This window comes from Pagrus pagrus (assembly GCF_965226575.1).
Source record: "Pagrus pagrus genome assembly, chromosome: 3".
Lineage (NCBI taxonomy): Eukaryota > Metazoa > Chordata > Actinopteri > Spariformes > Sparidae > Pagrus > Pagrus pagrus.
In genome coordinates this window covers 27,338,513-27,350,115 of record NC_140187.1, presented here as the reverse complement: position 1 = coordinate 27,350,115, position 11,603 = coordinate 27,338,513, and the positions used below count along the sequence as shown (strand labels likewise).

General features: G+C 39.2%; 1 protein-coding gene across 1 annotated transcript; it reads right to left on the bottom strand.

Moving 5' to 3' along the window:
- Positions 1-39: 39 nt before the first annotated feature.
- top1a (DNA topoisomerase Ia) lies at positions 40-11,093 on the bottom strand. Its single transcript, XM_084348339.1, has 21 exons — positions 10,936-11,093; positions 10,422-10,446; positions 8,157-8,247; positions 7,880-7,994; positions 6,995-7,047; positions 6,812-6,892; positions 6,627-6,708; positions 6,346-6,437; positions 6,098-6,213; positions 5,872-5,993; positions 5,626-5,748; positions 4,170-4,357; positions 3,931-4,075; positions 3,436-3,579; positions 3,061-3,246; positions 2,907-2,975; positions 2,402-2,516; positions 2,113-2,240; positions 1,716-1,810; positions 1,468-1,617; positions 40-1,350 (listed from the first exon to the last, which is right to left on the bottom strand). Exons 1-21 carry the CDS (start codon positions 10,966-10,968, stop codon positions 1,248-1,250), a joined length of 2,256 nt encoding a protein of 751 aa, XP_084204465.1. The 5' UTR covers positions 10,969-11,093; the 3' UTR covers positions 40-1,247.
- Between the last annotated feature and the right edge of the window lie 510 nt (positions 11,094-11,603).

Genomic DNA, 11,603 nt, shown 5'->3' with positions numbered 1-11,603 from the left:
TCCCCAATTGAATTGTGAGATAGAAACAAAACACACATATTTACTTGTAGGATTTTATTCATTTTCAACCTACAATGAGCATAAAACTCAAAGAAAACATGATCAAAGGCTATGACAGAAGGTAAAACAGGAATAGGATGTTGACTTTACAGCTACTTACATCAATTTCCTATCGTAAAGAGTGGAATAAAATGAACTGATAATTCACATTAAATGTTACATTACTTTATCCTCAATCTTTACACAATTAAAAAAACTGCCTAAATTGTAACAGATTGGTGATTTTTTGGCAAAGTTGATATCCCTCACATACCCTCATGGGAAGAAAAACACTTTCCATTTACCCACTTTAAATACATTATCATAGCATTATCTTCAAGTAACAGATGCGGGAGTTTTTTTTTGTCTTGGAACAATTGTTAAATTAAGTTAAAATCAGATGTAGACAGGGCTATGCAGAGAGATTCGGAGGATGCTAGCAACTCAAGGATAAAAATGATTGGTTCACATTTACACAGAAAAACAAGTCCCTGATGGAGGCTGTAAAACAAAATATTCACATTCTGCTTGCTTAAGTAAATATTGACATGGTTGCAGTATTTTCCCCTTGCCTGCCCAGACATCCTCTTTCATGCTAAACAATTCAACATAGTCCAGTTTAAAATATTCACCCAAACAGATCCATGGCCGAGCCCCTCATACACACACATGCACACACAACTCAAAAGTCGAGCTCACATTTCCATTTCCTCGAAAGGCGCGTGGGTGTAGTTAAGGAATTCATTTAACTTTGTCTATCAAAATATAGAATTCATTAATAATACATGGGAGGGCTAAAATACAGAGCAAGTGAACAAGAAATAAAATGATACAAAGCATTTTTTGTTTTTGCTGAATACAGTAGCTATAGGACCACAGAGTTCAAAGTTCAGGCATCGTCCCTGAGGAGGGAGAGAGACAAAGGTAAAAGGGCCTTCCAATTACTGGGACTATGCCTTGATGCTCAGTTGTGGGTATAGTTCAGCCTGGATGCCTGATCTCAGATCAGATGTTTAGACTACCCACAACACCCTGCTGCCACTTCATTGTGGCCTCATTTTGTCTTACCATGTCGCTGCTGTTTTTCTGCTCAAACTGTCTGAAATTCCTGGTCAGGTCTGGCCATCGAGCAAAATTCGGTTAAGCTAAAAAACAAGTATCCGATAAAAAAAATGGGTGTATCATAGTTAAAAACAACAAACTGGGATTTAAAATTCATAGTCATCTTCTGCCATGTCAATGGCCCAGGCGAACTTCTCGCGCTGGGTTTTGTTGTAGATCTTCTCGACTGGAATGCCCCACTTCTTGCACCTAGGAGACAAAAAAAGATGGACATTAGGATTCTGTACAGTGCTCCTCATTGTAGCATTACTAGTGCATCCTTGTCCTCAAGAACAAGTTAAAATGTTGTCAAGAATATCATCTCACCAAGCCACAGAGATGCGAGGGTCCAAATAGTTGAGCTTGGAAGTGCCGAGGGCAATCTGCTTGTTCTCTTCACGGTCAGTTGCCTGCACCTCCAGCTTCATCAGTTGCTCCTCTATCCTCTGAACGGCCTTCTTCTTGGTCTCCACAGTCCTACAGAAAAGTCAGGTAGCACACCAGGTTAGAAATTTGCTTAACATTGTTGACCAGGGAGACAACTATTCAGCTATGCCAAAACTTTAAATACTTACTTTTTGGATTTTTCATCTCTCCGTACTTTGGCATCAGCCTTGGAGCTCTTCAGTTCTCTCTTGGCATCAGAAAGCTGGTCCCTTTTAGCATCGATCTAAGATAAAAATGACTGATTAGTCCCAAAAACAGTGGTAAAATACTTTTTACTAATACTAAATTTGAAATAAAGCAAGACATGAAAATATAGAGGAGTCTGGGTTGGGTAGTAAAATCTTATAATATTTATTGGATGAAACATTTGTACCCCAAATTCCTATTTTTTCTTTGCCTTTTAACAGCCTTTTTTTTTTGCCGCGGTTTGTCTGTGAAACCATAAATGAAATGTCTGATATAAACTTCATCAAGCAAAAAAACACAAAACAGTGCACATCAAGAGCATTCTGAAACAAACTTCACCTTAGTCTGCAGGTTTTGCATAGACTTCTCAAATGTCTTCGGTGGAGCCCTCTGATGGTTACACAGGATAGCCACAGCCCTGTTGGCCCTGTTGTAGGACAAGATCTTGGCTGGAATGTTGTCGTCCGCTTGAGAGAGACAGAGTATAATGAGTTTTTCTGTGTGTAGAATAATCCATGGCAGCAGACACACCCAAATGAAAAGCCTATTACGAATACCAAACAAGTCATTCAGATGTACACCATTTCTGTCTCTCAGATTCCAGTGAGAACTGTAGGTGAAGACGTACCACTTGTGAGCACCTTCAGCTGCTGCTGCAGGGTGATTGAAGCATTGTAGGTACGGAAAACTTTGGCTGTCAGTCCGTCCATCAGTTCCTGAAGGTGCTTGTTCAGAACAGAAGTCTGTGGCGGGAGGGGACAGTGAGTGAAGTGTTAAAGTTAAACACTATGTTATAAGAGAAGGCATTTATTTAAAAAAGGAAACATCTTCCCAAATATTTCTGCCAAAATAAATGTAAAACAGGGTTTCAGTTACTATGAGTTCAATGTCCTGGACACGTGGAAGAAATTATTTGACAACGTGGGAATTCAACCCAACAATCAACTTTCTTTAGAGTTGCTCACCCCACCTTTAATACAATTCAAATTGTGCTTCGAGGGAAATAATTTCAGACATTATGAGTGTAGAGATGTAAATATGTCAGATTTTTTTTATAAAAAGAAGGGAATTACCAAATAAAGGAAACCCTCATGGATAAACTAGTTTCCTTTCACAGATCATGTTTTGCTTACATTCAGGCGATCAAACAGGTCATCATCAGGCTCTTTGTTCTCCATGAACAACTGTAGATTCTTAAACACCTAGAGGAAGCAGAACACACATACATTAATATAGAGGCAGTGGGTGCGGACTTAAAAAAATGCAACAAAGCTTTATAGTCCTTACCCTTTTCTCCACAGGGACTTTGTTGTAGTAGCGGATGGAGTCTTTACCCAGGAAGTCAAACTCCACCACATACTCTTGACCATCGTTCTCTGGATAGAGTTTGATGTGTTCAACTCTGAGCGAGCAACAGCCCACGGTGTCCGCAGTCTCCCCTTCCTCCTTCTCATTACCCGCTCTCAGAGCCAGCTAGAGCACATCAGGACAGATGGATTAAAGCCGGCTTACAGAGACGGTACCCTCACTGCAGTTAGCGTTTAAGCACCTGCTAAACCCCGTCTGCAAGTTACAGTCATCGTTAAAAAGCAATTACACCGCATTAAACTTCCCCAAGCTGTATACACTCAGGACAACGTCAATAGCAATCATGCAGCTCACCTTGTCGATGAAGTAGAGTGCCACAGCCCTCTGTCTGATCCTCATCTCCTTAGACTTCCAGTCCTCACGGTACTGGTTTCGGATACGGTCCACACACTTTTTCAGTCTGCGGGCAGTCTCATACTTCTGCCAATCCTTCTCTCCCTGCAGGCAAACAGTGAGACGAGAGTAACGAATGAATCAGACATTTGTTTGTGAAGCATGCAGCACAGCATGTTCCCTGCACAGCAACATACTCTAGTATGTAGCCATGTCACAGCGAATAAATTATTTGACACTGCAGCATCTAATTTTTTTTTTCTTACATTCTAGTGGAGAAAAAAGATTTTTAAAAAGTCACAATGAAACCTAGAGACATAAACCATGTGCAGAGGCTGCTATTCATAGATGGTGTTGCAATAATTTGCAGTGTTAGCCCAGAGAGGACTTACTACGGGCTCTTTTGAAACCAGGTCAAAACCTCCTTGTAGTGTAGAATTCAGCCCATCAGCATACCTTGATCCTAGAGCTGGGGTTCAGCATGATGTACTTGATGGAGCCCTGAATGTTCTCCGTCCACGACACCAGCCAGGTCACCTTGTTGTCATGACGAACCTCTTTCCACTTAGTGCCTGGAGGAGGCTCAGGGTGCTGGGAGTCCCTATGAGGAGAACATTAATAAAACATTTAATCATTATACCCACTCAACATATCAGTTCATCCGCATGGAAAAAACACAACAACTGTACACTCACTTGCTGCAGTTGACGATGATGTCTTGAGGTCTGATACGACGTTTGAGCATGCCCATCTTAGGATGGTCTCCACGGCCACGGAACAGACCCGGAGGCTCAATGCGGAAATTAGCAATACGTTCCTTGTGGTTGTCCATGATGCAAAAGCCATACTCCTGCAGGATTCGCTCATTCTCTGCCTTTATTTTCTATAAAAAGGAAAGAAAAAAAAACCCCCACATCAGATCACCATCTTGTTTGGGTCAATAAATTGAGAAGTGTCAAAAAAAATCCTTACTGCAGCTACTGTGGGTACATAAAACAACAAAAGAGCAAGGATATTCTTCAAGTTAGAGCAATCCATCAATTTGAACAGGGGGGAACTTCCACCAGCATTAAGATGATTTTGGCAGGAAAGACAAGAATTTTAGTTATAGACAAATTAAGAGTTGCACGAAGAGTTTCGCCCCCGTTCTTTAGAAAAGCAATAGCAACAGCCTCTTTCCAGTAATTTAAAATAAAAAATCTAGGAAAGAGCTTAATTCAAACATAAGTGAATATATGGAAACACAGTGGCTAATACCAGCTGGTCAGTCGTATGCAGGTGTTAAAAATTTACATACGGGTATATTATACACCAGCTAAACCTAAATCACTGGTGGTGTCAAAATGAAGTAGGTCATTTTTCTTTATTTATTGTTAAATTATTCTTTTGTTTCTCCCATCTGGAAACGCATGGTCAAATGTACTGGAGAGAAGTTGCGTATACTATAGCCAGTCGTGCCTCGCTAAACAACAGGTATACACAAACAAAAATGTGTACTTGAATTGGGGCAGGCTTTATAGGTGGTTCAATTAATGTTCTTCACCATTGTAAGAGTCAAACAAAGCCCATTTGTGATGGATTATTAAAATTAATGACAAACATGGCTTCTTTAGAATCTTAAATCGCAAGAACTAATAATTGCCGGGGGGAAGTTTTATGAAGTCTGCTCCCATTTTTTAATGAAAGAAACATTACAGAATGAAAATATTCCTTGTTTTTTTAACTTTTCCCTGTATGACTGTACTGCTCGTTTTGTTCAAATATGTTTTACTCTAATGTCGTCTTGTGTTGCAGTATGTTGTTTGTCTCTTGGAAAACATAGGTACTGTAGATTAGTGATTATACTTGTAACACACTACAAAAAAATAGTTTGAGTGATATTTACCATGGTTGATTTGCTGTTCCAAAAGATTTACTCTTTTTAAGTAACTTCTTTAGATCTTCATTGTGTGGGGTCAGGGAATGTTGAATTTGGGCAAAGGGTTTACAAGTATTCATCAATAATACAAATATGTGTTTAAACATAAAAAGGCAAAGGACCTCCCATATGGTTGTTATAATGCGGGACCCAATATATTGTTTTTATCCCTGGTTTAAAATAATACACACAAAATCAGATTTAGTTTTCATATGATAAACAAAATAACTAACCAGTTTCTCATCTTTTGTCATGGCCTTCCTGGCTTCGGACTGTGCCTTGAAGTATTCGCTCATCTCAGAGAAGTCGCACTTCTTCAGGTCCGTGAGCTTGCCCTTTTCCTCAGCACTCATTTCCTGCATCAGATCAACATGTTACATTCAAAAACAAATCTTTAAGCGATTACATCACAAGACTCTGTATGGATGTTTGGAAATTTGACAGGTAATTGTATTCACAAGTGACTTATTTTCCCCTACCTTCCTCCAATCTTTAAAGAAGTTTTTGCGGAAGATATCCTTTGTGGTGTACTCGTGATCCAGCATCTTAGCAAAGAACGTGGCCACCTCTTCTGCTCCTGGGCTGAGCTTCATGTGCTTACCTAGAATATTCAAATATAAGTGTGTTTTGTTAACCACATGGTTCTACAGTAAACACCTTGACTTACGTAGAAGTTAAGTACACCTGTGGGAAATACAATCGTACCATCGTAGTAAAATTTGACATTGCTAGGAAGAGGATCATACGGGGGTGCAAACACTGGTCCTTTGTGTTCCAGAAACTTCCATTTGACGCCGTCTGTGTATCTCTCTTCCTCCCACCTGGAATCAAGATCACAACAATGCCATCCAATATTCAGTCTGAATATACCAGATTAACAAAACATTGCTCAATCCGACAATAACACACAATACATCCACTCTGATAACCACGCAGTTGCAAGAATAACTCACCATTTCCACTTCTCCTCTGGCTCTTTCTTTGCTTTCTTTTTTCCATCAGCGACTTCTCCTTTTTTGTTTTTTGTCTTTTTGGACTTGGTGTCCTAAAAAGGGAAGAGAAACTATTTTAGTTCTTTTCGTTCTCAGGTTGGCAGAAAAAAATGTCAGTATCAGAACAAAAGACAGACTCAAGCCTCCTGGTTCTTCAGGTGTTCCCTCATTTTGTGCTTTCAAAAGTATATTGAAGAAAATAATAAACTCAAGCTTACATCCTGCTTATGGCTGTTTCTCACCTCATCTGGTTTCCTTTTCTTGGCCCTTTTGTCATTTTCAGTCTTTATTTCAGTCTTTATTTTCTTGGGCTTGAACTCAGAGCTGAAAGACACATCAAGTTACAAATTTGGTCACAGGCAACTACAAATACCCAAACCCTTCGAAACAGACACGTTGAAGAAGTCTAAACACATAAGCCACTCACTCATTGTCATCATCCCGTTCTCTTTTTAGAGATTTAGGCGAGTGGTAAATATCATCCTCAGGCTCAGACTTCACATGTGGGCTGTAAAAGAAAACATTCAAAATCAGAAATGGTTACATTTAAAAGTGCATCTGCTGGTAGCCTAAACATAGCACTTAAGTAAAATGTGGAGTCCAGACGTACCTGGCAAAGCCATTCTCTTTTTCCTTTTTGACTTTACCGTCAAAGGACTTCATCTGAAAGGATCACACAAAGTTGTTAAGATGGAAAAAACATGTAAAAGACTAATAGCAAATGATAATCAACCATGTCCACAAAGGCTCCAGTCCAGTCGTACCAAATATTGTAATTGAAACAGCTCATCATAATATACAGGAATGCTTTAAGTAATCAACTTTTTTGTACTTTCCTGCACAAAACAAAGTTGGCTGTTTCAGAATGGTAGAAGTCAGTGCATGTAAATCATTTAGCCATAGTAGATTCTTGGTCACTTGTAACATATGGTGCTCTATTTTTCTTTTTAAATTGCCTATGCTGCCGTCTTGACCAGGATTCCCTGGAAGAAAAGATCCTAAATCTCAATGGGACCTTCCTTGTGGAATAAAATAGAAGACATAATACGGAATGGCTTCTCTCTGAAAATACAATAATATAATTACACTCAACATCCTCCATATTTGCATACCAACAGAGTATACTTTAACAGTGAAGAGTTCCTCTAATGTTTATCCGGTCAGTGCCAAAACAATCTTAATCTGAAACCATGTGGAACCAAACGTACAGATTTATGTTGTACTGTATTTCTTTTAACATTTTCATGTCCTGGTTTGAAAGGACACATTTGTCAAATCCATCATAATTGTAACAAAAGATGCACACAAAAAAGAAATACACATTTCATTTTGCTCATGGTTTAAATAGCTGAAGGCTATCAACTTGATAGATGAACGTGTGTGATTTGCCCCAGCTTAAAATTGCACAATCCATTACGACCCCTTTAAAAAATGAAAAGAAGAAAAAAACACTACACATTACATTCTTCCATTAATTAATCACATGGTAATTCACCTTCTCCTCCTTCCTTTTCTCCTTGTGCTTGTCCTTGTATTTGTCTGTGCTGCCATCTTTGTGCTTCATCTTTTCCTTGTCTCTGTGTTTTTTATCAGAGGAGTCCTTGTGATCGCTAGAATTTGAAGAAATACAAAACTATTCATTTCTGGTGGTTTTAGCTATTCAATGCTGAAAATAATGTAGTAATCAAGTGGTACATCTTTTCCACTTTGCACAGACGCCATTAGAAACATGCATCTATGAAGCATATAAAAGTAACAAACACACACCATACCTGTTGCCATGCTTTGATTTCTCCCGTTCCTTATCCTTCTTGTGGTCCTTATGTTTGTGTTCTTTGTACTTGTCTTTATGCTTGTGGGAGTCTACAAGAAGAAAACAGTGTCACCTTCTTCAAAAGTGAATGACATATTGACTGAAACAATCCAACAATGGACTGAAGAAAAAGGTATGACTGCTGTGTACCTACATTGGGTCTAATGGAAAAAGTATGATTCTATACACAAGTGGCAAAGACGAAACAAAGTGCACTCCCCTCAAACAGGAGCTAATGTGGATAGGCTATGAAAAACAATCTCATCACTGACCACCTAAGAAGCACTCAAAGTCCACCTACATAGTTCCAAGTAAAAACATGAATTAAATAACAAACAAGGTCCAAACACCACAATCTAAATGTCATGCCATGTGGAGACAGAAAATCTACACAGTAGCACAGCACCTCCTACAGCTCGTATGAGCCTCATTGTTTATGAGACAATATGAAACATCCGACAGGTTGAAACATGCTAGTGAACAGAGTACGCTTTCAACCTCTCTTCAAAAAGGCAGTTATCAAAATTGGAGAGCTGACAACCTCCATCAACAAACACCAAAACAAGTTAACATGCATTAGACCTGGTCACAAGTAGAGCTCACAGCTTAAAGACTATTAACAAATGTTAGTCCTAAAAATGTTGTCCATATCCCCCTGGTATACCAGTGTAGGACAAACATGTTCAAAAGAATGAACTGAAAAAGTCTGATCAGTGAGTGATTTGTTAAAACCCAAACAAAACAGACTGGAGCTTTACCCCGATTGTTCTATGCATCACTGTAAACTAGTTGTATTTGTTCATCCATTATTTGAAGATGACAGATTTTATTCAGGCTGTTCTCAGATCTAAGCCAGATCCCTGCGATACATTTCAATGGACAGGCCCCTTTTGTGTTCAATCACATTTCTGAAGACAAACCAGAGTTTATCTGGCAGATTTTTGGATAGTTTACAGCTGGCAGATGGTTAATATAAAATTAAAAATATGACTGATGTGACTGACTAGTTGACAAGCTGTGCCCAAGGGTCTAATATGAATACTTAAAATACAATTTAATAGTCAGTGGTTGATGCTGCCGCCAAAGGATGCGTTCTTTTGAAAGCAGGCCCGAGTTAAGATGCTTTTTAGAAAGCAAATCTAACTTGTTCATCCTGGCCTTAGACAGTTAGTTCATTCTGAAGAGGGTGAGTAGCTCTCTCTGGAAACAGAAGTGAAGCCAAAGCCTTTATGTCCCATAGTCAAATGTTGTCACATCGCTCATAAATCAAGCCACATAAGTGGGCTGGTACATTTGTCTATGTCAGTTTTAGCAGTACAGAAGCAGGAAAGTCAGCTCAGTGATCAATAGCTTTTAATATAGTTAGTAGGTAAGTGTTAGTATATCCTAGAAAAAATAAAAACAAAATGTACTTTTGTGTGGATATGAGTGGGATGTTGAATTCTTGATATAGGTTTCTAGAGCTCAAACAGAAAAATTATAATACTATTAAAAACTCTAGAAGAGTGCTCTCTTTTTACTTTATGAAAGCATCAAGAACACCTACAATCTAATACCTCCTGTAGCTTGCAATGTTATGATGAATTAAAAGTTGAAGACTTGATGTGCTGACTGTTGAAATATGGACCCAACTTAAAAACGGTCCACTTTCTCCTAGCATGTGGGAATGTTAACTCCCTGTAGCTCTACTGAAAATAACTTTAGCTGTGGAAAAAAGCGTTTAATGTCGCGAAGAAGAAAAAAATCAGACCATTACTGGTCACCACTTGGGATCATGATGAAGCACTATGCCTTCGCAGTTCTCCTCAACACACAGCCATCGGCACTTACTGCCTGGGTTCAGCTTGCAGTGCAGTCAGGCCGCTACACCGAAAAAGAAAATGGCGCAGAGACTAAGTCCTCAACCCCCAAACCCTCACTTTCAGGTGGGAAATTTGGGATTAAAAGCTAACCAAAAAGAAATTCTAGTACGATAAACTGATAAAACACCTCGAGGTGTGTGCCAATAGTGACTCGGATAAGGAAAATATTTAGTGGAAAAGCTTTTATTAGACCTCCCTTTTGAACAATAGGCGCTTGTGAGTGAGGCAGAGGACTTAGTCTCTGGACGCCATTTCTGTCCTCTACTGAGAACTAACGTAACGCTACATTTGATCAGTAAAGATATGCCACAATACAGTCAAAATACTCCGTTTAACATGTTAGGATCATGTCATAAACTTACCATTGAAACGGGAGCCACCGTCAACCTGAAAAATCAAACACAGATGAATGTTAAATTCCGTAGTAGCTAACTAGCCGGCTAACTAACTTTGAACTTGCTGGATGTCAAAGCGACAGTTTGTTAGCTACCCAGCTACCTAGCCTAGCATGCTACGCTGGCTTGTTATATGGCTTAGCTGCTGATACTGAAGCCGTCCGGCTAACACAGGCTACCGCTAACGCCAAATGAAATGTATGACTTTGTCTTGGACTTCATACCTAGACACACAAACCTGAAAGCCAACCCGCAATCACCTTTCTGTAACATTACAAATACAAATGTGATGGGACGTGTCAAGACGATGTTAACAACAAAATGAGTTGGTTTCCAAACACAGTCGGCTAACGCGCGCTAGCAGGCACTATTCACAGTTAGCTAGCTAAGTTGCCTTGTCAAACCAAGCAAATAAAACGGCAGCAAGAAATTGTGCCCGTTGACCAAGAGTGGTGACATTACGAAATACATTTAACTGTACCTGGTCTTCGCTGTGGGAATGGTCCCCACTCATTTCCTAAGTATTGTTTGATTAAAAAAATCAAAAATGAGAAACGTGTATGGTTGACACCGGCGAGGAGATGCAGGCAGAATGAAGAAAAGACACAGTTGTGTAAGAGATTAAGTCCCGATTGCACACTAGTGCGCATGCTCCTTAATTTAAATGGTACAGAGCAGTGTAGCTCCTCCTCTTCCCAAAACGTGTTGCTCACCAGCCCACGATGTCACACACAGTCCTGAGTGAGGTACGCGTGTACTAAGGGCAAATCTAGCTCGTGTACCTGTGTGTTGTTTATATCAATTGATCTGATAATTAGAGAAGTTCTTTATACATATAATTAGTAATAATATTAATAACAACAATCACCACCATCGTCGGAATCATTCCTGTAAACAAACAAGGAATCGTTGCTCTCAATGTACACACTGTTCCCAGAACAATTATCAGGACGATACAGACATACAGCTGAAAAACAAGTTAAACATTTAAGTGTAATGTTGCTACTACAAGTAAGTAAAAAAAAAAAAATAGGTGGGCATATAAATATATAGGCTAAATTAAAAACAACAATAAACATAAACAACTTTAAGTTCAACAGTTTCTGTGAATTGTAAACAAGACTACTGGATGCAGAATGCAAATACTGC

Coding starts and splice junctions, on each gene's coding strand:
- top1a (XM_084348339.1), bottom strand. CDS start 10,968: ATGAGTGGGGACCATTCCCACAGCGAAGACCAG. Junction 10,447..10,935: donor ATTCCCACAGCGAAGACCAG/GTACAGTTAAAT, acceptor TTGATTTTTCAG/GTTGACGGTGGCTCCCGTTT. Junction 5,994..6,097: donor TGTCAAATTTTACTACGATG/GTACGATTGTAT, acceptor TGAATATTCTAG/GTAAGCACATGAAGCTCAGC.